The sequence below is a fragment of the Falco peregrinus genome, chromosome 1 (genome assembly GCF_023634155.1).
Source record: "Falco peregrinus isolate bFalPer1 chromosome 1, bFalPer1.pri, whole genome shotgun sequence".
NCBI lineage: Eukaryota > Metazoa > Chordata > Aves > Falconiformes > Falconidae > Falco > Falco peregrinus.
In genome coordinates, this window is record NC_073721.1 from 114,186,889 (window position 1) to 114,214,473 (window position 27,585).

At 41.6% G+C, this 27,585-nt stretch overlaps 1 protein-coding gene across 1 annotated transcript in view; it reads left to right on the forward strand.

The window, feature by feature from the left end:
* Positions 1 to 11,856, forward strand: part of LOC101919561 (tropomodulin-2) — a 36,414-nt gene extending 24,558 nt beyond the window's left edge. Inside the window, exons 5-10 of the mRNA XM_055809405.1 lie at positions 1,917 to 2,003; positions 4,716 to 4,846; positions 5,467 to 5,574; positions 5,844 to 5,987; positions 6,314 to 6,458; positions 8,302 to 11,856. Coding sequence (XP_055665380.1) covers positions 1,917 to 2,003; positions 4,716 to 4,846; positions 5,467 to 5,574; positions 5,844 to 5,987; positions 6,314 to 6,458; positions 8,302 to 8,336 — 650 coding nt within the window. The 3' untranslated portion in view covers positions 8,337 to 11,856. The remainder of the gene's footprint in view (positions 1 to 1,916; positions 2,004 to 4,715; positions 4,847 to 5,466; positions 5,575 to 5,843; positions 5,988 to 6,313; positions 6,459 to 8,301) is intronic.
* Positions 11,857 to 27,585: the final 15,729 nt, after the last annotated feature.

Genomic DNA, 27,585 nt, shown 5'->3' on the forward strand with positions numbered 1-27,585 from the left:
CATTGTTTGTAGCATACTTCTGCTACCTCCTCTTTATTCTGACATCCCAAATGGCAGGATGAACTTGTTAGAGGATTCAGTAGATGAGGGAATGCATCCAGGAAGAAATTTGGAACCTAATCCCTTGAATCAGAAAATTGGTTGTCAGCCGATTAGTCCTGGGTATCTTCACCACTTCTAATTCTTTTCCTTTAATGTGGACTATAACCTCATGTTTTAGAGTGTGCACAAAGGAAATAATTCTGAAGTGTATCCACTTGCACGAATGCATGAACATTTGAACCTACAGCATAACAAAAGCCAATCTGTAGTTCTTGAGCCGCCTGTGACTTTCAAGCAGTTTGTATCATGGGTATGTTGTGTGTTTATGCTAGCAGAAGAGCATCATCTGAATCCATAATTTAGGAAGAAGCAAACCAGCTAAAGCTGGTGAGATTAATGACAATGGGTCATCCTAAAATCCTGCTCAACCCAGTGTTGAGACCTTCCTATGGAACCACTGACATCTCCTGCCCTGTCTACACAGTTCAGAGTGGATCCTGTCCTTCCCTGGGCTCTCTGAGGTCCATAGTCTACATTTTTTGGGGCCCTAGTCTATACAGAAATTTTGGTGGGAGAATTGCAACCCTGTTGACAATTATTTTGGTTTCCTTAGGAAAATCTAAATGAAATATTTCAGCATATTAGATTAGTGTGAATCTGGGTTAGATCAAGACTAAACTCAAAACTCTTGTAGCTACCATATTGTCCTATGGAAGGATGTAATCTTGCCATTATCTTTGTAATTCTTGGCTACACCACCGATTTCTGGATGCATTAGTCTTGGCTCTGACTGAAATATGAAGTATCACAGGAACCACAGGTTTATAATGCAGCTGGCATTTCTCAGGTCTCAAGTCTGAGGTTCATGGAATGAAGTTCCAAGTTGTGCTTAGCATCCGGCAATTCACAACAGAATTGTAGGTGTCAAGGTCTAATGAAAAACAGTGAGTAGCACACACCTACTGCTGAGAGTTCTGAAAGTGTCCTGTAACAGCAACTGAAGAGTCATTTGCTTACAGAACAGAGTATGTTCCTTAAGAAAAAACTCATGATAATGTAAAAACCTACATCAATTTCAATAACTTTTAATTAATGCATGAATCTGTAGAATAAAGTCCAACTAGATAATTTATGGGAGAAGTATCAAAATATCAGCAAACACACCACAATTTATTCTCTGGCACTGTGGAAGCTCATCTCCACAAAAGGTAACTTTGCAGCTTTTATGGAGTTTTGGTTTCTCTTGTCATTTCTGTCATAATAATTCGTATCCTCACTACTTATTTTAAAGTCCTGGAATAGATTCTTTTTTTTCCCCAAGCATGTTAGCATCCATGTGCTTCTATAAGAAACCCCAGCGTGAATGCCAATTCATTAAGCTAACCACACGTACAGTCAAATTCTCCTCTGATATGCCAAACAATACAACAAAGCAATAAGTGGTGCAGGTTGTATAGTAGGGAAAAGAAATGATTAGGAATGTAGCACTGAAACAAGTTACCCAGCGAGACTGTGGGATTTCCATCCCTGGATGTTTTCAGGATCCAGCTAGACAAAGCCATGGCTGACCTGGTTAATGTTGGCAACACTCCTGCTAGAGAGGGAGGCTGGACAAGATGACCCACAGTGTTTCTTTCCAGCTGGCATTTCTGCGATATGCATACTACATTGATTCAGTTGTTCAAAAAGTCCATATCTCCAGTATTTAGACCCCTAAATACTCTCCCTACAAGCAAGCATGACTCAGAGAGTTAATATTTTATAAAGGGAGTTTTGTTTGGGGAACTAAACTAGAATTTGTAGCAGATATTTTTCTGCAGGTTTTGTTTCTGCCATTAATATTGTATCCTGTTGCTGGTATTTCCACATTTTAGCTGTTCTTGGAGTGCACAACATGGTCAACAACCCAAAATTTGATGAAGGAGGAGCCCGCAGTAAAGATGGAAAAGGAACCGTGAGAAGTAAGCAAGCAGATTTATCTTGTGGACTATATGTCATCCTTAGGCACTTCTACACCTATAGGTTGGGTGCATTGGTCTGATTTAGTGTAATGTAACTGGGCCTTACCTTGATTGATCTAATTAATGTGAGGCATAGCTCTTTAAAGTAAATGCAACCTTAAAATTCATTATCTATAATGACAAACTACTATGCAAATAAATCCTTCCAAAGGAGCTTTGTTTTCCTAGAGAGCAATATATGGCTCTGCAGAGGTGCTTGAAAGTATAGGAGTATTTAAGAAGCCAAGACATACATATTTTCATTCCACTTCAGTCTAGGCAGCAGGCAGAAAACATAGCGAGCTGTAGCTAAGAGGTGGCCACAGCACAGACCAGGCCATCTCACCCCAAGTACTTACATTTATGCAGCTGAAAAACCACTTGTAACTATGGGGCTCAAACGTGGCAGAATCCCTGGCAGGGTCACATCTCTGCCCAGAGTCGCATCAAGCTGCATTCCCAGGGAGGCAAAGACCACAGGGATCTGCTCCTGCCCCTGCTGCTCTCTCCAACCTACCACCTCCCCCTTAGTCCTGTGGCTGTGTGTTTAAACATTGCCCGTTACCCGGTGCCGTAGGTACGCGGGAAGCATAATCGTGCAGGAAATCCCCCAACAGAAACAGCTAGAGTTACTAAAACCAAATCCAGACATGTTTGTACTAACAGAACAGAACTTTGGTGAATCAGATCTTAGCTCAGCAGCAAACAGAAGGCTGGACAGGGGGGAGAATTGGGTACGTCTGAATTCCAAGTTTTTCTTGAGAGCTGCCAGGCCTCGAGTCAGAATTCATCACCTCCAAGCTCTGGGATATCCAGTGGGCTGAACTTCACTTTTTAAGACAAAGTTGTGCAATACCCTCTTCTAGGGAAACAGTACTCAAAAAATGTTTTCTTCTGCTAAGGCCACAAGAACAACAACTCTCTTTACCAAGGACTTTCATTTCCATCCTTCATTACTAAAGGGGAGGTAGGAGAGTAGACAGGACACTCTCACTTCATTTTTCTCAGGATTAAGGCTGCTCTGCAAGCCTCCCCAGTGGGCCCCTGTGCGAGCTGCTGTCTATCTCAAAGCAGGCAACCGCCTGCATTACTAATCCACATAGATTTCAGAATATTTTTGTTGTACTGAGTCAAAATGTCAGCTATGTGAGTCAGCTAAACTATGCTCCAATCACAAACTTAAGAACCAGAAAATCACTGTCACATCACTGTACTCTTTGGTCCAAAAGCAATACCTTTCCTTAGCCAAGTGAAATGCTTCAGTAAAAGAGGGAGACATCTCAGAAGTTGCCTATCAATGTGGCAAAACAGCACCATGATTAGAGAAACAAGATAAAACTCATGGGAAGAAACAAGAAGTAGAAAACCAAAAATACTGCTAACTCTAGACTGAGTATTCTGTGATGTCTAACCTGAGGACAGGGTGCAGGTCTCTCCCTAGCTCCCAGCTTGGCAGGGTATTGCCATAAGCCCAAAAAATGGTTTGCTGTTTTTTGTTTACTTTCCACTCTGGAATCCAAGGTGAATTTTCTATATGCATTTTACCAGTAGTTTTCAATTCCCTACTGCTTAGGAAGGCTGGAGTGTTATTCAGGGATATGTGAGGTCTCTTAGGGAATTAGTTAAAAAAAATAAAAGTACAGGGTGAAAGGGAGCAGAATGAAAACCAGCTCATTTGTGTATGATTTCATCTCTATTAAGAGTGCGAGTTCTAAAAAAATATTTGGTTTTCTTTTGGCCCATGACATGACATGAGCTATACCCATTGCACTGAACAGCAATACATAGTACATTGAGACTTGAGCATGAGCCTCCAAAATTGCACACTGCCTGCAACATAAATTAAAAGGGTTTAAACATACTTGTGGTCAGTGACATATTCCTGTCTTGCCTCTAGTGGCTTAGGTGGTCAGGGCTTATAAATTAATCTCCACAACTACATGCGTGGGAATTAGAAGTACTAACTGTGTGCAAAGCTATGATTTTTATGCATCTCAATATTTATAGCTCATAGGTTCCAGCATTAAAAATCGTATCTCATTGGCGCATGAGTACTCAAAGACTTCATAAATCTTGGTCCTGGCAGACAGACTTGCTTTTCATGCTTTGATAGTTTTATTATTTAGAAAGTGCAGATGTTGCAATTTTATGAGGGCTAATTGAATTTATAGTAAGACTGATAGCATCAGCCCAGAGAAGGAAACTGAGGGGCCTCCTGATGGTGTTCCTTTATGTTAGCACAGCCTACTCATAGGTGCAGGGACATTTTCTCACTAATGTAATGGGCGAGTTCTGAGCACACCTTCCTTGACAGATACTAGACAAAGAACAAAGCAGCCCGTGCAGTATATTACAATACTATACATCCTATACAATAGTCTTTAAAGCTGCTATTAATTGTACTGGAACTTTTGTGCATAAAAGGAATTTGTCTGTGACAATACTGCCCAGCCTCTGTGTCTGCAGGCTCTAATGACATGCTTCAGGGGGCACAGAAGGTACAAAGGGCTTGGCAGGGGTAGTGGGGCTTATACTCCTGTTTCCAAGTTTTGTGGTTCATATAAACCCTTTTGTGAATGCTACAGTACAAACCTAAACGGGAATTGAAAAGCCAGACTGTTACTGATGATGCCTGTTCCTCACGACAACATTTTATGAGATCTTGTGTTGCAGATGTGGTGAAAGGTGAAAAGGTCAAGCCCATCTTTGAGGAGCCACCTAATCCAACCAACGTGGAAGCAAGTTTACAAAGGATAAAAGCAAATGATCCTAATCTCATAGAAATTAATCTCAACAACATAAAGGTAGATGCTGTGGTTTCATTTATGTCACCATTATTCAAATATTTCCAAAGCCCATGCCTTTTATCTTCAAATTTTGTCTTTTACTGTTCAGAAAAAGCAGGACACAGAGGAAAAGGGTGTGGAGGGAACTGTTGTAGAGGCTCCACGGTCATCAATGCCCAATATTGAATTAGATGCCAATTAAAAGCCCAAGGGGTTACTCCCTCTGGCTGCTTTTCTTCAGCAGATTGTAAGGCAAGATATCTCGTGGGCACTGTATAATCATCACCGGCCAAATTCAATTAGCCCAGACATACAAATGAAGGAGAAGCTGGCACGCAGAGACAGAACAACCAGCAGCAAAATAGGAAAGTAGCTCTGAGATGTGTCACGTGCTTGTGTTGGCCTGACCCAGTTCAAGGCAATGCTGACATCACGTCCTAGCACAAGGTCCCCATGGCTCCCAGAAGGCCACTACAAGCAGAGGATGCTTTGTCCATTCTGAGATACTCTTAAAAGCATTGGAGATGTTTAAATTGTGTAGACTGTGGCAATTAATCAGTCAGCTTGATAATAATTAAAATCAGTGTCTAGCAATGTGACTGGCTTTCCTAATTACTGGATTTATCTTATTACTGTAGAATATTCCTATTCCAACACTGAAAGAATTTGCAAAAGCTTTGGAAAGCAACACGCATGTGAAGACATTCAGCCTTGCAGCTACTCGAAGCAATGACCCTGTAGCTATTGTAAGTTTAAACACTGCTTGGAAAAAAAAAACCCCAACAATTTTTAAGTAGGTCTGTGTCTGCTTTAGGATGCATTCTTTATTGTCCCTCACAGAATTTCCCTGTGACTATGCAAAGTAGAAGCATAATCTCTTCTGATCGACCTGTATGTTCTTTCAAGCCTATTTATGCTTGAAATTTACCTATTTACGTAGGTAATAAGCTATGTTTTGCAGATTCCCTGAATCTTTCAAGACATTATCTCATATTCCCTCTTTTTGACCCCTCAGGCATTTGCAGATATGTTGAAAGTGAACAAAACACTGAAGAGTCTGAATGTAGAATCAAACTTCATCACTGGGACGGGTATTTTGGCACTGATTGATGCACTGAAAGAGAATGAATCCCTGACAGAGATTAAAATTGACAACCAGGTAAAGACAGAGCATTGAGTGAGTCCCCTTTTGTTTGCCTTCTACATGGATTCCCAGAGCATTCTCCTAGAGGGCTCTAGCAAAGTCAAGGCAGCCTCTGTGGCTCAGTCTTTCTGCAGCTCGTGTCCCATGCCCATACAACCAGTGGAAAACTTCTAAATAAAACTGGTTTCAAAGCCAAATATAAAACCCAGAGCAAAATCCTCAGGGGCAGGATTCTCTTTGTAGTTTGCAGCACAGTTCTGAACTATAACCACTTATTTCTCTCTCATATGAAAACAAGTATTTTATTTTCTTTTGGGGACATTTCACCACATCACCAACAGAGGCAGCAGCTGGGGACAGCTGTAGAGATGGAGATTGCCAAAATGCTGGAGGAGAACTCCAAGATTCTCAAGTTTGGATACCAGTTCACAAAGCAAGGTCCAAGAACCAGGGTAGCAGCAGCTATCACTAAAAACAACGATCTGGGTAAGGCGCTACTACATCTACTCATCACTTCCTTATGTAGGCCAAACCCTGACCTTCCTTGACACAACTCTTCCTGTCTATACCTAAGATTGAATTTTAACTCTACAACATTTGGTCTGCTATATGTGAGGGTTGATGCATAGCTCCATGGACTCTAGAGTAAACAACAGAGCAGAGATCTTACTGTGATTAGGAGCCACTGTTCTTTTCCTTCTCCTACTCCTTCTGGGAAGAGGAGTTACTTCAGCCTTTTCCATGGAGCACCCTGGACTTCCAGCTCCCCTGTCAGCTCTTCTGACCAGTATGTAGAGTGCCAAACCCATCCTGTTTATTCAGTGGACGCAGAAGTCCTCACTTTGTCCTGCCCATGACAGACCAAGCCTGCCCAACCAAGGGAACAAAAAAGACTTGCCTGCCTGCCCAAGCACAAGCAAAGACAACAAAGCTTTGCAAGTTTTGCCTGAGCGTGACTTGCTCTGCCCTGTGTGCTCAACACAAAGAGTAAGAAGGAGATGACTAGGCAAGAATAGTTTAGAGTAAGAAGGGGGGGAAAATGAATTAACTATGTGTTTCTAATCAATTCTGCTTCAAATTAAAGTGTCAAGCCCTGATGCCTTTGCTGGCTTCAGCTTGGGTTTCTCTCTGTGAGAACAAGAGAAAAGTTGAGCTAGAACCTGTTTCTTTCACAGATACTTCTGGTTTTTTTCAGTTTTAATTTTTAGCAGTACCTATGCATTCCAATCATACACTGTTGGTCCTGAAACTGTTAGTGTCCCAAAATGGTATTTGAAACATTCCACCAAAGAGAGGAAGACCTTTTTTTCCACTTTTTAACCAGTTGCCATGAGATATATGTCCTGCACCTAACCTTCATTTTCCTGCTTTTGTATTGTATGGTTTTGTTCAAGATTTAGTAGGACAGAATACCTACAAGAATTTAATAAAAGAAATGAAGCAATGAAACACTGAAAGCACGCACAAATGACTGATGTTACACTGTAGGCTTTGGAATCATGCAATCTGTTTGCCAAGAAAGCATGATGAAATAAACCTCCTGATAGTAAAGTAATGGGATGTTTGTAGTAATATATTGTTGTTACTGACTTTCTGTAGCAAGAAGTGTTCATTCATTCAGTTTTATGGCTTTTGTTCTGTACTTTAGGAGTTCAATATCAGAAACAGGACATGACAGTTTGATGCAACACCAAATTTTGTTTCATACAAACAGAAGAACCTCACTAATCTTAGCTGGCCAAGTCAGAGAAGACTCAATACATTTTTATCAGGGTATGGAGCAGCATACTCACTGATACCAAATTACTTTCTAAAGTAAAATTCAAATTACTTTATAAAAGCGTATGATTATTACTTACCTATAGTATATACTTGTGCAATTACAAAAGTTCTTAATTTTTGATGACTAATGCTTAAATAATCCAGAGTACTGCCACACAGACTAGAGCAGACCAGTATCCACTTACCTGGAACACAGTGGCTTTTAAAAGAGCAATAAAACTGTAACAAAAATCTAAATGAAGCCATTGGGAGGAAGCACTGGAAATGGTGATCTCTTCATCATCTAATACCTTTAGCTCAGAATCTGATTTTTACTGAGTATGTATTGATATGAACACTTGGTGAAATTCTACAGTCTGCAATATATAAAAATGCAGTTTAGATAAAATTGTTTTGTGTAGCATTAAAATCTGTTAATTGCTCCTGCTGAATATTTCTTGGAAACTCCTTCCTTCCTATTACTGGGAAGGAAGTGTGTCAGTGAGAAAATACCTTAGGCTCTCAGGAAAGCAATAATAACTGCTCTTCTCTTGTTTTCTTGGTCTAGTTCGTAAAAAGCGGGTGGAAGGAGAGCGGCAGTAGCTACACCATAGAGGATGCAAGGCAAGGTTGGAGGCCACCAACAACTGCAATCTCAGAGTGCTCACTGGTCAGAAGGGAAGGCACTGGAAAATCATTACAATGGGAGTTGCTCATTTCTGTTAATGTCTCCTTTTAATCTCAAAAACACAGCCTGTTCATTGTTAATGTTCACAGTTAATTTAATTTTCATGAGAAAGATTCACAGCTGGTTTAATTTTAATGAAAAATAAGTTTTGCAATATCTAAAGCCAATATGCAGAATCTTAACTGTGTTACTAAGCATAATATATAGTGATTCTAACTCTTATTTTAGACACTTTTTGATGTGTTAAAATATGATCTTATCTATGGATAAGGGATTCTCTGCTGAAAATAGAAATTTTAGGGCCAAGTTCTGCAATGCCTTATGTTTGTGAATAATCCTTACTTACATGTGTATAGTTCTGCCGAACTGAGTCCTGCAATGGGATGCTCCCAGGAGTAGAACTAGTAATGCCAGTACAGGTTTGCAGGATCGCACCCTTGAGCCTCTCTCCTGCAGTGGGATCTGGGCAGCTGGAACCACACTGGAACAGTGCCCTTCTACCTTCTTGGGTCTCCACCTGTCCAGGTCCAAATGCAGGATCACGCCTAGATGTATAAATATCATCAAAGCCTACTTGTTTACATAAGCTTAGGTTAGGTGGATCATTTTGCAATGTTACACTGGTATTTGTTATTGTTACTTCACATTGTAAAGTAATATTAGTGCTGCCAATCCTATAGACTTCAAATGCTCTGAGTTTTTTTTCTAGGCCAACCGTTTTTTATTTGCTACTAGAATGCACAGTTTACAGCTGTTAATCTGAACAAGTATTCTGAGCAATATTTGTTTTGCTTTGAGCCATGCATTTGACTACTTTTTTTTTTTTTTTTTTAGTTCTGGTATTTATGTACATTTGTTAGTATTATAGAACTGTTCTCAGGACCTTTTAGATGAAAAGTAATTAAATAGTTAATCCAGGTGAGCAACTGTGCTACCAGGGGAAAAAAAAAACATTAAAAGGGTAGTTGTGACAGCTACATAACTTAGATCTATAGGCTTCAGTTCAGGTTTGTCCCTGTATCACAAGGCACTTAGGTGTTTGCATCAGTATTTAGCTGAATAAGGGCAGATTTAAGCATATGCACAAATGCTTTGCTAAATCAGAGCCTTAACTCAGATACTGGACATAATCTTAACCCAGTGGAAAGCACTCGGGAAGCAGCAGCTAACCCCAATGCTCAACTGCATCAAAATTTTAGTAAGAATTCAGTCTGATCCATTTTGTGTATTTTACAGTTTAAAACTGTTCTCTACCACTGTTTTATCACTGCCAACAGTTGTCTCTGACTAATAGCCAGAGGTTTGCTTTGGGTGCACATACCTATGCTGTAAGAGCTAAGGGAGGCTTGGATTCGGTGTGGCACACATGCCAATGCTTTCAGAAAGCTGCAGAAACACACATGGGGCTAGCGCTGCGACCCGGGAAACACTGGCCTCTCCTCTGAGAGCTCCTTCGGGACACCAGGAATGAAGTGCTGCTTCCTTCACCTCGGTGCCGGCACAGTGCTGGAGGTCATGGTCACTGCAGGGTCCCCCTGACCCAGGGAGGAGAGCTGTGAGCCACCGTGCGGCTGGGCAGCCAGGGATCAGAAACCGCAGGAGCCCCAGGAGCAGTTGGTACATGTCTGACATGCTTCCCTGACTGATGTTTTGATGACCAGAGTTGGAGTGCAAGCTAACAGGATGAACCCTCCCTCCGTGCCTTCTGTAATGGAAATGAGTAGGTCCAAGGCAATACTTCCCATTGGATACTGGTCTTCATACTGGGGTCCAAACTGAATAACATACACTTAAATCCCACTTAAAATACTTCGCTAAAGTGGTTTGCTGAGCTGGGATGTAAAGTGCAGTATGCACAGTTCCTTCCCTTCCTCAGAACAAGGCTGAACCCTTTGCTTTGCAAGTGAAAAACATAACACACAGGGGAGTCTTGCTGAGATTTTTCCTGGATCCATGCAGGATTTGCTGTGAAAAACTTTGGTATCCCATTTAAAAATAATAAAAAAAAAGACAAGTTCTGTAACACAGTCATAACTTTGCATGGGTTTAAACAAACAGTCCTTAAAAATAACCGGATTACCAGGGGAATACTAGGCTTTACAGCATCAAGTCTCATGGGTAGGAAGAATCCTCATCCCCAAAATCTAAAGATTATGGTACTGACAAACTTCAGTGATTAGAATTATACTGACCCTATTTTCTTCTTTTCCTTTGATCCAATCAAGGGAATCCCAACTATCAATTAGGGTTTTTTAATGTATTTTGAAGATATTTTCCTTTATGGCTACTTTTTTTTTTTAGGGGTGGTACATATATGTGTTTAAGGGAAACAAGTGCAATCCATTTCTAGTCTTAATTGCCATTTGAAGTGTTGGTATTTGCATGCAGCAGTTTTACAAGGATGGATTGGACTGACCGCTTCATGATGTCTGCAGCATGTCATCCTGTATAGCTTCGCTCAGAGCCACACAAGTGGTTATATAGTCAGGTGGCTCCATCCGTGTCAGCTACAGTTTGCATCAAGGACCAAGATACTTAGCTGGGGAAGTCTCTCTGGGCTCTCCATCCCTTCGTCTGCCATGCTTTTTGCACAGGCATGTTTCCTCTGAAGGGAGGATTCTTCAGGCACTTGAAGTTATAATCTCAAACACCAGCCCCACCATGCACTAGCAGCCAGTGCCTGGAGCTGTGCACCCCACGGCGAGGCATCTGGGAAGTCTGGCTCCTTCCAGTACGTGAGGAGAGCTCCTAATCCCTGGCCATTTTCTCCAGGCAGCTGCTGCCAGTGCCTGCCAGGGAGCTGGGTGACCAGGGATATCTCTGTCCTGCCTCTTCTGTGTGCTCCACGCAAGGGCTTTGTCGTCACTTGGCCTTGAGCATCACAAGTCAAACATTGCACCAATATAAAGATCTATTCAATACAACAACAACACACAATGGTGATGCTTGAAGGCAGATTTTCATATTAATATAGGCTTATTTAGCTGGTTAAAAATCTCTGCAACTAACACAAACGGGGTCAGGATATGACTAGCCATTTTAAATTCTGCTTTCAAGCAACATCTGGCATACTCAATGCTGAATGGGGAACAGGGACAGAAGAGTCCTTTTTTCTTAGGCAAACATTCAGGAGTAACTGTGTCTATTTTGCACGTTGCTTCTCGTGTTGACAGCTTCAGTTTGGTTTGTATTTTTTATACAGTTTTTTCATGGAAAAGCTCAACTTTGTGCGTGTCCTAACATATGTGTGAACTGTAGTGTGCACTAAGGACCGTATGTGTACATGTATAACTCTAGATGAAGACGTTATCTCTGGACAAAAGTAACTGCATGCGCACAGTGTGGTGCATATTACTCAAGAGGAAGAGAATTACCACGCTATGTAACAGTGACTCCCTAGCATTGTGGTTTTTCTAAATAAATCTTCATAAAGGATTTGGCCTTTGCAATTTCTTGTGGTTTTGTGCCTTGAATCAAGCCTCCCCTGACACTCTGACATCAGATTAAACAGCTTTCTCCACTGTGGCTCTTGCAGCTTTCACTCATCTGCATCATCTGCTAGGTTTCACCTTCTCTTCCCTCCACATTACATGCACTGGGCTGGATGCAACCATCATTCATTTGTGAATGATGGTTGGGTGCTCAGAACCAGGGCTGGGAGCAAAGCAACCTGCATTCTCCTCCCAGGTTTAACAGACTTCCTGGATTTACATACATAAGTCTGTGGGGCCTGACAAGATGCATCCCAGTGTCCTGAGGGAATTGGCTGATGTAGGAAGATCATGGAACAGATCCTCCTGGAAGCTATGCTAAGGCACATGGAGGACAGGGATGTGATTCAAGAAAGCCAGCACAGCTTCACCAAGGGCAAGTCCTGCCTGACCAACCTGGTGGCCTTCTAGATGGAGTGACTACATCAATGAGCAAGGGAAGAGCTATGGATGTCATCTGTCTGGACTTCTGTCCAGATGGATGGTGGACAGAGTCCACCACAACATCCTTCTCTCTAAATTGGAGAGATATGGATATGACGGGTGGGCTGTTTGGTGGATGAGGAATTGGTTGGATGGTTGCACCCAGAGGGTAGCAGTCAACGGCTCAATGTCCAGATGGAAATCAAATCAGGTGTCCCTCAGGGGTCTGTATTGGGACCAGTACTGTTTAATGTCTTCATCAATGACATAGTGAGATCAAGGGCACCCTCAGCAAGTTTTCAGATGTCACCAAGCTGAGTGGTGCAGTTGACACACCTGAGGGATGGGATGCCATCCAGAGGGACCTGGACAAGCTTGAGAAGTGGGTCCATGTGAACCTCTTAAGGTTCAACAAGGCCAAGTGCAGGGTCCTGCACCTGGGTCAGGGCAAATCTTGGTGTAAATACAGGCTGGGGGATGAAGGGATTGAGAGCAGCCCTGCCCAGAAGGACTTGGGAGTACTCGTATATGAAAAGCTGGACGTGCGCCAGCAATGTGCTCTGCAATTATGTGACAAAGCAATAATAGATCTCTGCAGGCTGCTGTTCTTTTTTTGAAGTAAAAAATGAATGCAATTTATAAAAGGTCGATGCCATTGGAACTCCAAAGACTAAATCTCATGTCTTCTTCATTACTAACTCAGGGAAGATAGAGATTTCACTGTTTTGCAGAATTTAGAATCCAATTAAACCATGTGCAGTTGTATGCGTAAAATCACTGTTGTCTGATCAGGATCTTGCATCCGAAACACAGCAGATACACTGTATCACATTATACCTCCTCAGCTAGCTTCTACTCAGAAAGCTGCCAAATGGGCTTTCTGTGAGCATCAGGCAAAGACACACATATTTCCTGCCCTCTCTTCACACAGTCTCTTCGCAGTTTTCCATATGGTGCTTCATTAGAATTTGACACCAGGAACACTGATTTCTTCCAGGGTATACACAGCTTTAAGCTTCAAGAGAATCAAGCACATTGTAGAGCACCTAAAGGCATAGACCAAGTTAATGAAATGGCTAAGAGGACCCTTGGAACCTATGCGGCATGTTAAAAGACACTGCAAAATACACATAATTGCATGTGCCTAAGGACATCACCCCACAGACAACGTGCTTTCTGCAATCCCATAGAAGTTTACAGTTTATCCGAAGAGAAACAGAATGTCTTCCCTACCCGTTTAAAGACCACCTTTACTTACATCAATACTTTTAACTCTGAAATCTTGCAGTATCTTTCTTTCTTGCATGCCAAAAAATTGATGAGACTTTTCAAGAAAATGAGGAAAAATAATAGTGAAAGAAGAGGAGGTATCTGTGTCCCAGTATGTGGTTCTGCTGGGATTTGCAAAGCCTAACATCGGAGATAGTGCTCATGGGAACTTTGCAGCACAATTCCCAGATCCTCAGTTGTCAGGGCACCAGAGAATACAGCTGCAGAGAAGTTCATGAGGTCACACACTCCATTTCCTATCTCCAAGATAGTGTTTTATTCCTACATACTTCATAGCTTTTGCAAAAAGACTAGGTTTGGTCCTGCATCCCTTTCATTACAGGGGTCGTGTTGAAGTCCCTTGGGATTTTGACTACATATGCAACAGATACTGTATCTTATCTTCTCCCTCTGAATCTTTTTTTAGGGATCAGCTTCTTCCCTTGCACTCATTTCTTTTCTTTTAAGTACAGTTGAAAAATAACTCAATTACACAAAGAGGATTGATGCTATTCTTACACTCTCCGAGCACACATCTTCATATCTTCCTATTCCAATCTGTTCACTCCTCTCCCAAGCCTGGGCAACAGCAGTGCAAACCCCAGGTGCTTCATTTTCTACAAGGAGTGCTGGGTCACTCTCCCAGTGAATGTGATACGGAGTGACAGCCTGAGCTGCAGCAAGCTGCATTTACCGCCCCATCCCCCTCCTGCTGCTGCCATGCAAAAAGTCCCTTGTTTGTGTTCTTTTGATGCATCTACCCCAAAGTAAAATCTTCTCAATTTGGACTGATACAGAGACTCTAGGGAGTTTTAATACATCAAAGAAAGAGGTGCAAGTTGGGTAACTCTTCTGCCACACTGCAGTAGCTCCAACCTGCGTGTGCGTCTCTCTAGCCGCAGCCAGGAGCTCTGCACTCTGTGCCCAGTGTCAAGCTGCTGCCAAACCTGCAGAAGGTTGGCATCCAAATGCAGCTTGTGGAGAGCACTGACTGCTAGGGAGAGAAACCACAGGGCAATGAGGATGTTGGACAGAAACCACTAAACCATGCAGTTCTCAAAAAAATTTTTAAGGTATTTTAATAGGACAGCATTTGCACATTGAAACCAACAACCACCAAGGAATCTCTGCCATTCTAATGTTTCAGTTATAGCAAATGTTTGTCTGAATGAAGCAGAATGGTCAATGGCATTGAGTTTCCTTTTTGAGGATGAGGAAGAGGGGGAAAAACCAGCAGAATTGTTTTCAGCTGGTTCCCAGCCACACCAAAGTGCTTTAAATATTCATGCTTTTCTGATGCATTCCAGTAAAGCAGCAGAAAAACAAAAGCAGCATGAGGGGCCTCCCTTAATAAGGGTCTGTTTATTTCTTATAGCCAGCTGCCTGACTTTATTGAGTCTGACATTAGGTAGTTCAATGAGCAAAGGAGGAGAAAACAAGGCTGTCAGACAAAGCTGCTGCATGCATTGTTTCACTCTCAATCTTTTCTGATAATGACTGCATTGAGACTATATTGAACAGAATCTGGAAACAAGATTTGATACTTGCAAATTTTTTATTTCGCAGTTGTCACTACAGATGCAGATCACCTACAAGCCACACAGACTCTCAATCTGTGTTGGTGAACCCTATATATAAAGAATTCCCCAAACCTGAGATTCTTGCATTAATTCTGCCACTTGTATGTGAAAAGTTATATACTCATTATATGTTTAAATCAGCATTAAAAGCTTTCAGATTATGATGATGGAGAAGGAGTTCACTGTGTACAAGTGTCTGATGAACCAGGGTGTTGGCGTTCTTGATTAATTTGTAGCCCAGCAGTGTTGGCCCGCTGTACACACTGGTGTTCGTCATCCACATTAAGTAGGTTATACAGAGGTCGAATATATTTTCTCATCATTGTAACAGTTCATCTAACTGCATTCAGGAACAGAAAAAACAAGACATAGCAGGAACCAGTAGCCAGGCATGCCCCTCCACTGGCCACAAGACCAGGTGGCACAGTCACTGTGTGCCCTTCTTGTATTTTTTCCTGCATGCTTTTAGGCTGCTTGGGGATTGGGGCGTAGTGTCATTAGCTGTGTGAAGCTCGCTAGAAAATAAGGATAGCCCCTCAAAATAATTTACTTTAAATTCTGGTCTTCAGAACTGATTGCTCTGTGGCTGCCGATTAAATCTCCAGTTAAGCTCTCTCTGCCTTTACAGTCCAAATGCGCTGGTTGATCCAGGTTAACTACTGTGACATCTTCTTAAATGCACTGCAGGGAAGTTTATGGCATCTTTTCTGAGCCTGGAATAAGGTCAAGAGCACTTCTTATGAAGCTGGACTCAGTTACCTCACATTTAAGTTGCTCCGCTTGCCATGCTTTTTTTGCAGGGTACTGACCTCATACATATTTGGGGAAAAAAACACAAGTGCTTGACAGAAGGGAAATGGAAGTTCGATTGTTGTAAGTGGACAGAAATGTTCAGCAGCTGTGACAAACCCATCCAGCAGAGACATAAGTGGCTATGCCACCTGCCAAGAGCTGGAGTCCCTTCCAGCATTAGAGATTCAGAGTTTGAAAGATCATTGCCATGATGAGAAAGACTGAAGGTTTAAACAAAGATATGTGATGACATTTAAATAAAACTGCATTTGCTTCCACTTGGTATACATTTTTTCATTAAAATGAGATCATTTATTTAATATCTTCTAGTTATTTCCTATTCTACTTTTGTACCAGTGAGAAAATCCAATTAAAAATATGATTTCCCTTCACTCTTCTGAAGCTGTCAAACTGATTCCATAATTAAATGAACAAGTCAGAACAAGTTACTTTTAATATTTGTATAATGGAAAACACACTGTTTCCAAGGAGAAGGGTCATGATCCTGCATGCCCTGAAGTCAGCTGAGACTCAAACCTGCACACAGCCAGTGCAGAGCAGCAATTCCCGGCTGAAGACACTGGCTGAGGTCCTTGCTAGTGCTGTGAAGGACTCACTGGGCTGTCTTGCTAGCTTGGAGTCAGAATGAATCACTGCAAGAATATCCAGGGAGATCTGGATGCTGAGGAGGAGACCTGCAAAAGGTTTTGCTTATTGTTTTTCCACTGATGCACACAGTCATTGTAGCATCCAAGCTATGCCTTTCATAGTAATGTCAGAGAAGCCATGGCAGAGGCCACGTGTGTACTCAATCAACCTGGTGGTACAGGTCACAGCTTTGCCCATGAATTACTGCCAGCTCCTGCTGCTTTGAAATCACTTGTTGCTTTATAATAATGGTCCTATTGGGTCTCATTTGTCCGTAAAAGGGACTGTGGGGTCACCTAGCCTGACCTCTGATACCCTTAAATTGCATGTCAGTACCCAGCCCATAATTTAATGAGGCCAAACACGTACATCATTTAGAATAAAAGAAAAAAGTTGTCAGTAGGACTGCGTTCCAGCAAACAAGTGATGCAATGGCAGGACCGAATTAGGTACAACATGCAGATATTTCCATGTGCTGAAAGTAAAATCCACCTGCTACAGAGGAAGTGAAAAGCTTAAGGTTTCTCAGCTCAGCTGCTGGGGTAGAGGGATATCAGCTCTGAGCTGGTGATTAAGTTTACCTCTGGACACATGAGCAGTTTGGCACACAAGATCTGCCAGAGATACTAAAAAAGCATTGGCACCAGCCTTCTGGATCCTTTTCCGGATGTTCACATTGAGCCCAATCATTCACTCTGCTTGGAACTTAACAAAGGAGACTACAGCAGGCTAATTTACTTGAAAATGTTTAAACCAGGGCCAAGATAATCAGCCCTCTGGATGACCCTTTGAATCTCCTACCCTGAATAAAGCTGCTCTAAACTTAAAGAGAAATTTACCCATGAAAGAATTGAGATACTACGAAGGGTACAGCCAGTAAAACTCCCATCCTGGCTCTGAGGGATCTGGCACTGCACAACCAGAGTTCAACTTCATCCACTGAGGTTAGCAAGTGCCTTTCACCTGCTTTCCCTCAGCCCATGCCCAGCACCTGCAGTAATCATCAGCGCACTGACGGTGCCTAAGCAGGCTGCATCTATCCTGTAGGAGTTTAGAATAAGCGCTGCTGCTAGGCTGAGCTATATTTGGAAATCCTCTCTTATCTGCTGCACAGGACACGAACAGTATTCCTACACTGTGAAGGAAAGCCTAAGCAAGCAGCGAATTACTGCTCCTCCTTGCCTGCTCATTGTCACAGAACAGGGTTTAGTTCATTGGGCTTTACCAGGGAACACACACGTACTGCGCTGGAAACGCCACACTACTACTAAAATCAACTTACTGCAAAGGCTAATGATGACTACCCTCAGCAAGTTTTACAAGCAGCAGGAACGAGAAAGTGAGTTCTGAAACAAGTGCTGGCATTCAGTGGAGTGCCCCCTGCACCGTGCAGCTCCCCACCGGCCCGCAGCGGTGTTGGGTAGGTTGGTACTGGCAGCTGCTCTGCCAGGGACACAGGCTGCAGCAGGTTTGCCTCCAGCAACACAGAAGGCACAGGCTGACAAGTTACTTAGGGTGAACTGAAGAGGGAGGGGAGGCAAGAAGAGATTTGGGCTGAACATGTGGGTCTCACTGTAAATGCACTGAGATTTTTGCAAAGCTGAAGAATACACAAAGCTCATTAAAAAAATACTTTTTAGCATGATGCATCTTTATACCTTTCTCTAAACTAAGCATCAGCGGTTACCTCTCAGGTTACTGATCCACAGAACATCCCATCCAATGTCAACTTGACACTTAATAAACCAAACCTTTTATAATACCTATTTTAGAAGGGGTGGCTATCAGTTGCACTCTCCCTTTGACGGGTAAAGGTGACATTTAAGTTTTTGGAACATCTTCAAACCATTAATAAATCATAGTTTGCTGCATTTTGTCAAACAGTTTTGCTGCAAACATTTAAAAGTACCCAAACTATGAGTACGTATGTATCTTTCACACACTACGGAGGTGGAAACAGAGGCACAGATACATTCAATACCATTCACCCAACAAAATGTTAAAAATAGAAGTCCCCTTGATGTTTTCTGTAGCAGTTCCTACAGAGTCTGATGCTAATGATTTATCCACTAGTCATGCATTTGTTTTCCAGTGGAGCTCATTGGGGCTGCATTAATACTTCACCTTCCCCTCTGATCTCTGCTGTGAGTCACTGAAGCCTTTGCTCACTGTCTGGGTAGGGGTGAGAGCAGTGTCACCCTCTCTGCACACCCACAGCTGGGCACCCCTGCAGCAGAGGAGAGCAGGAGGCTGGAGGAGCAGTGACTCAGGCTGGAGCATCCAGGGGAAGTGCTGCTATGGCAACTGTGCTTTAACCACTGAATTACTCAGACTAGGCAGCTTTTAATTAATGGCTTGGTTCTTACCCCTTCCTTTCTTCCACAGCTCTAATATTTACTGCACTCCCTAGGCAAACCACTGGAAGACTTTAAACAGACAGCAAACAGCAGAGACTACAGACTGTCCAAATAGCACATGGGAGAAAGCCCTGTGTTTCACCGAGCGCTGATGAAGTAGGGCTGGGTACAGCTGCTGGTGTGACCGCTGCCTCAGGGAAGAGTAGCATCAAGGTGATGGACACCAAGTAAATCTGCCCAGTGCTCATCACTAAAAGACCTGAGATTCACTGCCAGCACCTGTCAGTCTCTAACATTTAGAAAGTCCCTTCAGCATCACGGCATGGAAGGAAAAGATATACTTGGAATCAGAAGCTCCCAGGCATGCCCCTGGTTGTATTGTTGGTCAGGGAGGAAGAGGTCAGGATTTGTCCACTCTCCTCCCAGTGGGATGACCGAGACCTACCACAAGAAAGTTTATGTCTTCTGGTAGATGGACAGTAGGCCACTAACCTTCAGGAATCCAAAGATCATAGGCTAGAAATTGCTATAATACAGAGTTCAAAACTGAAGACAGTTGGAAATGTTAGGGTTTTTTGCTGTTTCAATATTAGGTAAAAATCTGTACAAACAATCATTCATGAAAAAAGAGATGCAAAAACCAAAGAAAACAAGAAAGGCTGACACTCTACATGCTCGTAATTTTCAGCAATGACACTTTTGTTACAATGTATACCAAAGGAAACTCTAGCCACAGCATGCACTATGGGAATACATGAATCCAGAGTGGATGCTAAAAGTAATTTTTTAATAAAGAAAAATGAACTTGGGACAAGGTATACAACAGGTACTGTTAAGATCCACTTTTAATAATGAGGAACTGAAATTCACAGCCTGGAGTAACAGATCAGCCTGTGAGTTCTATAAACTAAATCACTATGTGCAAGGAAGACAAGAAAATACTCAGAAAAAATAAAATTTAAACGTGAAGCAATTTGCTTTTTCAGATGTGAAAACCTGAATTCTCACAGGCCTGATTTAAGCATTTTTAAACTCATCCCTGAATCACTGCATAGCCTGAATAGCACATAGCCATTGTAAGTATGCAGCTGTACCCTGTTCTTCCAGTTGAGCTGAATGGAGCAACACGACCGTTCCCTGAGTACGTGACCTTTGTACAGTTACCATTACAGGATTTTAGGATTGGGTCCTCAGTGATGACCATTTCTAACAGCTGAAAGATGGATCCATCTGTTCTTAATCACCAGGTCATCACATACACCACAACTATATGCATATGGTCACTGATGCTCATCCCACCTTCAGATGCATCACCAAAAGAAGTCTTTAGTCATATTACAGAGCCCAGATCTCCTCGCTAACACTTTGCACTACCTTTCCAGGTAATACCTGCTGCTCCCAACCATTTTTATGCTGCTAGGGAAAGGGCTGCAGATAGCAGCAGTAAATGGCACTGCATTGGGAACCTCCATTTGCTATTTAAACCAAAAGCACTCAAATGGATTACTATACGTTTAAAATAGGTTTAAAAATAAATGGTACTGCTAATGCATATGAGGTATGCAATAGGAAGCAGGAGAACAAGACCAGCATTGTCCCCCTAATTGCCTGATGCCCACAGCAAAAAAGGATCAGCAGTGTGGGTGATATAGCCACAGCTGTTTCAGGACTTTGCAATCTGACCTCAAGGTTCAAAGTCTGAAGTGCTTTTCCCTTAATTCAGATAGCACAAGAGACTCCTCCAGCTAAAGGCTTAGTTGTATCTAAAAAGCTGTGACTCGTGAAGAGCTCCCTATTTTAATCTCAACACCGAGTGATGTAAATCAGCATCTAGACTTCTCCCCCTACCCCACTCCTCAGATGCCATCAACTGCCTCCCAGAAAACACTTGCCCAAGGTTCAGGGCTCCTGCTGAACTTGCTTTATGGGCCACATGACTAAACCACCCAGACAAAATTCCTGAGGATAGTCTAAAGAGCTGAGGACTTACTTTGTCTCAGGGAGGAGGAGGGACACATTCTTTCTGCAGAACATCACTTTCTCTTAAATGACTTCTAGAGAAAAACCTGTCTGGGTGCAGATGAAACAAGATTAACAAAATGTTCCCTCCAATGACAGGACATTATGTTGTCCTGCACTTCAGTGTCCTGAGACACAGGGTCTGATGTTAACGAGGCAGAACTAGCCTATTTACAAGTATTATTGCCAGGATGACACAGGGAAGATCAAACTTATTTTTCAGAATGACCAGTCCAGTTGTAACAAAGAACATTGAGCTTTTGCTGGTTTGATCTTATGCCATTTACATAAGCAAACTGGGAGAAGAATCTTGATTTTAATTTGAACCCAGTTCAGAGTGACTTGAAAGATTTGTTAAATGTCACACCACAGACTAACCAGAGCTCATGCTCTTGTTAGGAGACAAAATCTGAACAGAAGTAGAAACTAATGCCATTCATAGTGTTAGCCTGGCCTAAGTCTCCTGAAATTCAGCATAAATGGTAACTGCCATCCAGCTACAAGGAGCAACTATGCTGCTCTGTGTAATGGCACAGCTGAAATAGCAGCCTCAGCCCCAAACCAGATGTAAGCACCCAAAACAAAGCCACACTAGGGAAGATTGAGGGAGGCAGAGGTCACTATAAGAGAATGCTGCTGCTCTGCCAAGATCTGGGTTTATGAGGACTAGTGAGCCTGTGAGAATACAGGCAACATGGAAGACCAACGTGGATATACCAATGTAAGAGCTGATACCTTAAAATGAAACTTTACGGACTGTCAGTGAAGCTAAGGCAGATTTTGTGCACAGATGATATGTTGGCAATAGAGGTGATGAGCAGAAATCCTTGCAAGCAAAAGCATTTGCTAAGAGAACTCCTATTTAGCGAACGCAATTAGAAAAGTGATTGAATTACCAGTATGGCACAATGTTGTCCACTGCAGAGAAATCTGTTTTAGTGTAATCACTTCTGGAACAATAAATTCAACCTTAGTCTAATCCTTGTAGGCTTCACCTTTGAAATGTCAGCTCTGAGTACATATTCTACTTGACTGACTTGTTTGCCAGATTTATCATTCAACAACAGAAGCCTGCCTGTTTACAGAGCCAGGTCAGGAGTTGGTGACGAAGAAACAGAACAACAGGGTGTTACGAAATGGACCTAGGGATACACTCCAAGTGAGGATGAGTAATGGTACCTACTTCTTCATATGTGCATCAAAACTAACCATCATTTAAGAGGTTTGGACTATTAATCTCAAGATTTGCAATGCTGTTAGATTTTAAGTTATTCAAGGACAGAAAGAGTTATGATTCATAAAGAGGCTTTTAAGAAGATGAGTCTAAGCCCTGCACTGGAACAGCTCAGGTAGTGCTCTCACTGTAGCTTAGATAATCACTCAGGTCAATTAAAAGCTACAGAACTAGCTCTAAGGATTGCATGTGCATCCATAACAGCTATTTATATTTTATGGGGCCTAGCAGCGTCAGCTGAATGGGAGGTCCCAGTGTGCCATGCAGAACCCAAATATCTAGCAAAAGCCTAGTTACCATTGCAAAAAGATTAGAAACTAAACAAGCTGATTTATTAGTTCTGTTTTAGAGTTCAAAATTACAAACGCATGTCTCACTCCATTGGACCTAATGTATGGAATAATGTATAGAAAGTCAGCTGCATTTACCTTCATGTATTCTGCTCTCTCCAGTGACCTCCAGCCCAGGTACCTCTTAAAGCACCAGCAGTCAGACAGGACCAGCCCAGGCATGACTGACTGCCCAGGGACCTCACTTGGCCTCTGCAGCAGAATGAGGACTCCTCACCTCCTGGCCTTCACCCACTGCTCTCCACAGAAACCCTTTGTTAGCAGGTGCTTTCCCCACAGAAACTCCATACAGGTGACCAGTACCACCACAGCCACTGAGCAACAACTCATAAGCAGCTGCAGTCCTACTGGGGAGACAGTTCTGTCTGGAAGAAATTGGGTTTCTTGTTTCCACTAATGTAAATACTAAACTGAAACATAAGTACTTTTAGTCAAGAAAAAAAGTTTACAGGTTTATAAACAAAAGCTGAAAACTGCTGGTTTTTTCAGGACACTGAGGTACTACAGAATATCACTTGTATTTATGGTGTGAATTATACAAAGAATTCAAAAATCAGTAACTGGAAAGTAGCATTTCTTTAATTCAACTGTTATTTTTTGGACAGAAACATTTAGACTATTTCCAACAGGTCCACTACTGAAAGTGCTTTCCAGCTCCTACTTTGAAGCAAGCTAATAGCTGCAAACACCACGGATTTAAAAGGTCACTGCATAATCCAATCTCATTGATTAACATTTTCCTTTGTAGTTATGACTATACTAAAATAATGATCCCAATTCACAGGATGATTAAACACATTATTAATTTTACTTCAGTAAAACAGGCTGAAGAATCGCTGTATAACCAAGTTAGATGAAGCGCATTTCACAAGGCCTTTCCCTTTTAGGAAGTTAATTTTGCCAGTTAAAACAAAAAAACCCCTATAGTTCTTGTTCCAACCAGCTTTTTCCTATTCAAAGCTGTAAAATAAGGTTCCAATTTTTGTGTGTAATTTAGAGCCAGCATCTCAGCACTACTGCTGAACATTATCCTTCTGCCTGCTAATTTTAAGGCACTCACTATTGCCCTAGTAGGCATGTAATAATTTACTATAAGAGTTCCTGCACTTTTTGGGCCATTTGTACAAATATTCACTGAGATTAGTAAGTGCACTTGACAAGAGGTGAAAACCCCTGCAAATCACAAAAATTTTTCCCTCAGAGCCACTCGATATCCAGTCATATCTTTCTGTGAGAAACGTGATTTTAGCAGACCTCTCTTAGATTTCACGTATTTCTCAGTACTAACTTGGAGTGATTGCATGAACAGACCCCTCCTTCAACCAGAAGAGCAATTAATATGTAACATTTTACTTTTTAAAAGTTCTTTCTTTCTTGCATATTTTGTACTCAATTTGTTTCATACTAATCAGTCATATGAGTGAACAGAAATATACTGATAGTATGAAACACGACTTTTAACGAAGGGAGATTAACCTCTTACCCTGACAATTAAAACAGTAATTAATAAAAGCAGATGGCAACTAGGTCACAACACTTAAGAGATTAATATATTCAGTACTTCTTGTTTCTCAATTCAGGCATTAAATACTGGCAGTCAGCTCGCCAGGTTTAATCTGTATGACTAAATACATGGAAGTGGGGTGAGGAGAAAAAGTCTAGTCAGCTTTTTTTGCAGAGTCACTGTATCTCATGTCATGCTGCAGAAGAGGACAGAGGCAACAAAAGGACCTGAATACCCATCCCACAATGCCAGCCTAATTCCTCAGGATCCATGCAAGGTGAGGACCAAATCATGACAATAACCATTAATTTTTTTTTTCCTACAAAGTCAATGGAGGGGCACAGAAACAGCTTTACAGAGACTTTGGCTCCAGAGGGCTGCTCTGACTCTACTCCTGGCATGTGCATGAAAACTTTGAGTTTTCATTCCCAGCTATGGAGATGCAGCGGTGAGCTCCATGGTTTGTACATATGAGGTCAAGACACAGCTCCTGACCCCTTTGCTCTTCTGATTTCCTTGACCCCTTGTTTTGTCTCCTTCACTTTCTCTTTCCTTTTCCATGTGGCATGCTCTTCTAGAAACAAGATACTGAGCAATAAATAAACAAAGGCATCACTTAGTGGTGCCACATTAGTGATCAAACTGCATTTTTTGATGGAGAAATGCAACCTGGTGGCCCTAACTGATGTAACAAACAAGTATGCCTCAAGGGGTTTATATAACTTTACAAGAAAGTCAACCTTAATACTAAATGCTAGTGAATTCCATGAATACTTCCTAATGAAACAAACCTGCCAGGGATGCTTACCAGGAAGCAGCAGAAGACTGATTCTGAGAAACTGAAGATACCTTTTCAGGCTCTTCACGTGACATGGAGTTAGGAGATGATTCAGAGTAGATTGAAAGAATTGCTTAACAGGACAGAAGATGTGACACAAGTTCCAGCAAATTTGTATGACTAAGAACAGCAAGGTATTTGCATAAAATGTTTGGGCTCTTTCAGGTAATTCCCCCCCCACTGGCTCACTTGCCATCTTGATCTTATTTGTCCAGCTGCTGCAAATGACAGGACACTCACAGGACAAGGTAGGTCTCACGCACCGCTCTGTTCAGGTGAATCAGCTGATGGCAGCAGTTTGTTCTGCAATTCTTCCACTCCATCAGGTTGATGGCCAGCAGTGGAGTTCATATCAGGAAAATGAAAGTCCCTGGTGCCAAAGAATAAAGTGACAGATTGGAACGGTCTATTTTAGAAAAGAGCTGCCACGTCTAGTTAGTATCATACACAGATTCACTGCACAGTAACAAATGGATGCTGGACTGAGCCTGGAAACTAAAGCCAAAAGTATATTGAGGATTTCAGCCAAGAAAGGGAAGGAAAAATGCTTTTCTGTGTTGAATTGCAGGCAGCAAGTGTTCTCCATTTTGCTCGCTTTGTTTTCTTTCAAGTTATCTTTTTAAGGACAGAAGACACAAGCATTGATGATGCTATGCATAACCAAATTTGACATTCAAGGAAGGCAAAGATTATTTGATGTAAGCAGCAAGCAGATCAATAGGTCCCTATTCCAGTTCAGGTTTCACCATCTCACATAATCTTCTGCCACCATACTGCATCTAAACTCTGCAGAAGAGAGTAATCACTAAGAAAGCTTTCAAACAAAAATCCCCAATTCACCCCACCCACCAAGCAAAACATTTTCTTTGATCTATTTTTTTTTTCCCACAGAAGAATCAGGTGACTTAAATATGAATCTTAGCAATGAAACTACTAATAGTCTATTTATTTCTGACTGATGATATTAATCTCTTGTTCCTATTTATTATTCTATGCCAACATATATTTTACTGCATATGTTTGTGCCCATTGTTTTTGTGTAAAAAATCCCCAATTTGGTATAGTCATGGGTGTTTAGTCACAAATCCAGCATTGTTATACTCTAAGGTTATGGCATTATGTAGACACCAAAACACATTTGTGAGCAGATATAACTGAAAGCTGTAGAGTGACAGCATGCTATTACAGCTTCTGATAGAAACAAGCAGGGCTTCTTTCAGTTTTCACATCGTGATAGTAAATTATTTTTTTAACGTATTTTTGTTTCATACATTGGCTTTCCATTTTGATACATTTAATTTATTCCCATTTATTGTCAATTGTTAATGTAGCAAAATTATATGCATTGAATTAAAAGAATGGATTAAATGTATCAAAATATATTCACATTTATTATAAGTAAATGTGAAATCTAATGTAACTAGTACAGTCTAACTGAAAGAGAATCTGCCTCCTCTTGTTGCAGCTCTGGCCAGCTAACTAGCTTTATTTGCAAGTCAAGTGAAAAGTAACTGCTTCCAGGAACACCATTGTCCAAGCCTCCATATACATACAGCTTAGCCATTGCCATTTAGAATCTCACCTTATCACTGGTTTAATATTAGAGATAACCACTGCTTCAAGCACTCCAACTAATTTACTCCTGCTCTAGAATTAGCTGTCTGTAACATCTCCTTGCAAGTCTGCCATTCACACTTGCAAATTCAGAGCATAAATTAGTATGTACCTGGTTTACTGCTGTAATATTCTGGACATTTCCTTTCTATATTCTTGCCTGTGGTAATAATGCCCCAGACAGTCTTCCCATACTTTACTCTGTTTTGATGGGATTTCAGTGAGTGCTGGGTAAAAGCACATGAAGTGCCAATGCAATCATTTGGAGAAAGAAAAAATAAAAACCCCCATATTGTATGCCCAGTACTAGAGTCTTAATTAAGGAGCTCTCAGAAACTAGAAATAGAGATGTAAATAACTTCTGATAGAGCTCTTCAGTACAGGCAGTCTTCAGCTGAGCCAAATCATCAAGGAAATAATTTTACTGGCAATATTGGACATAGATGCTTCACACAGAGGCTCTCAGCAGCTTTCATATACACGCCACATTCATACACACATAGGCACAACAAGGCTAATCACCCAAAGGATGATGAACAAGAATTAGCTGGTCATTGCAGCAACTACTTTACAGGATGAGGGCTGAGCAGTGATGGGGCAGCTAGCTGGGGTGTCTGCAAAATCAAACTGGCACCTAAAGAGATTCCAAAGGAATAGGGAAGTAGGGATGACTCAGGCACTTAAACAACTAGTCCTGAACGACTCCCTGAAAGGTACTCTGCAGCTGAAATTCTTTGAGAAGGAAGAAGCTATTTTAATTACAGTGCCCTTATATACTTATATCTGACTCCACAAACCATACTGGTGCTTGAACAAACAAGACTATCCCTAATTAAATGAGTTAATGCAGAAAGAAAGTATGGTATTTGCACATTGTACAGGATGATAGAAGCTTAAAGTACATAAGAAAAGCACTATCCCCTGTCTTTATGAAAAGATGAGAACATGAGAATATTCCCAATAGGACACACACTTGTTACTTGCCAGAAGAGTTAATAACATACAGGTAGGATTATATTTCCCTTTGGACAGTTGGTCTACAACG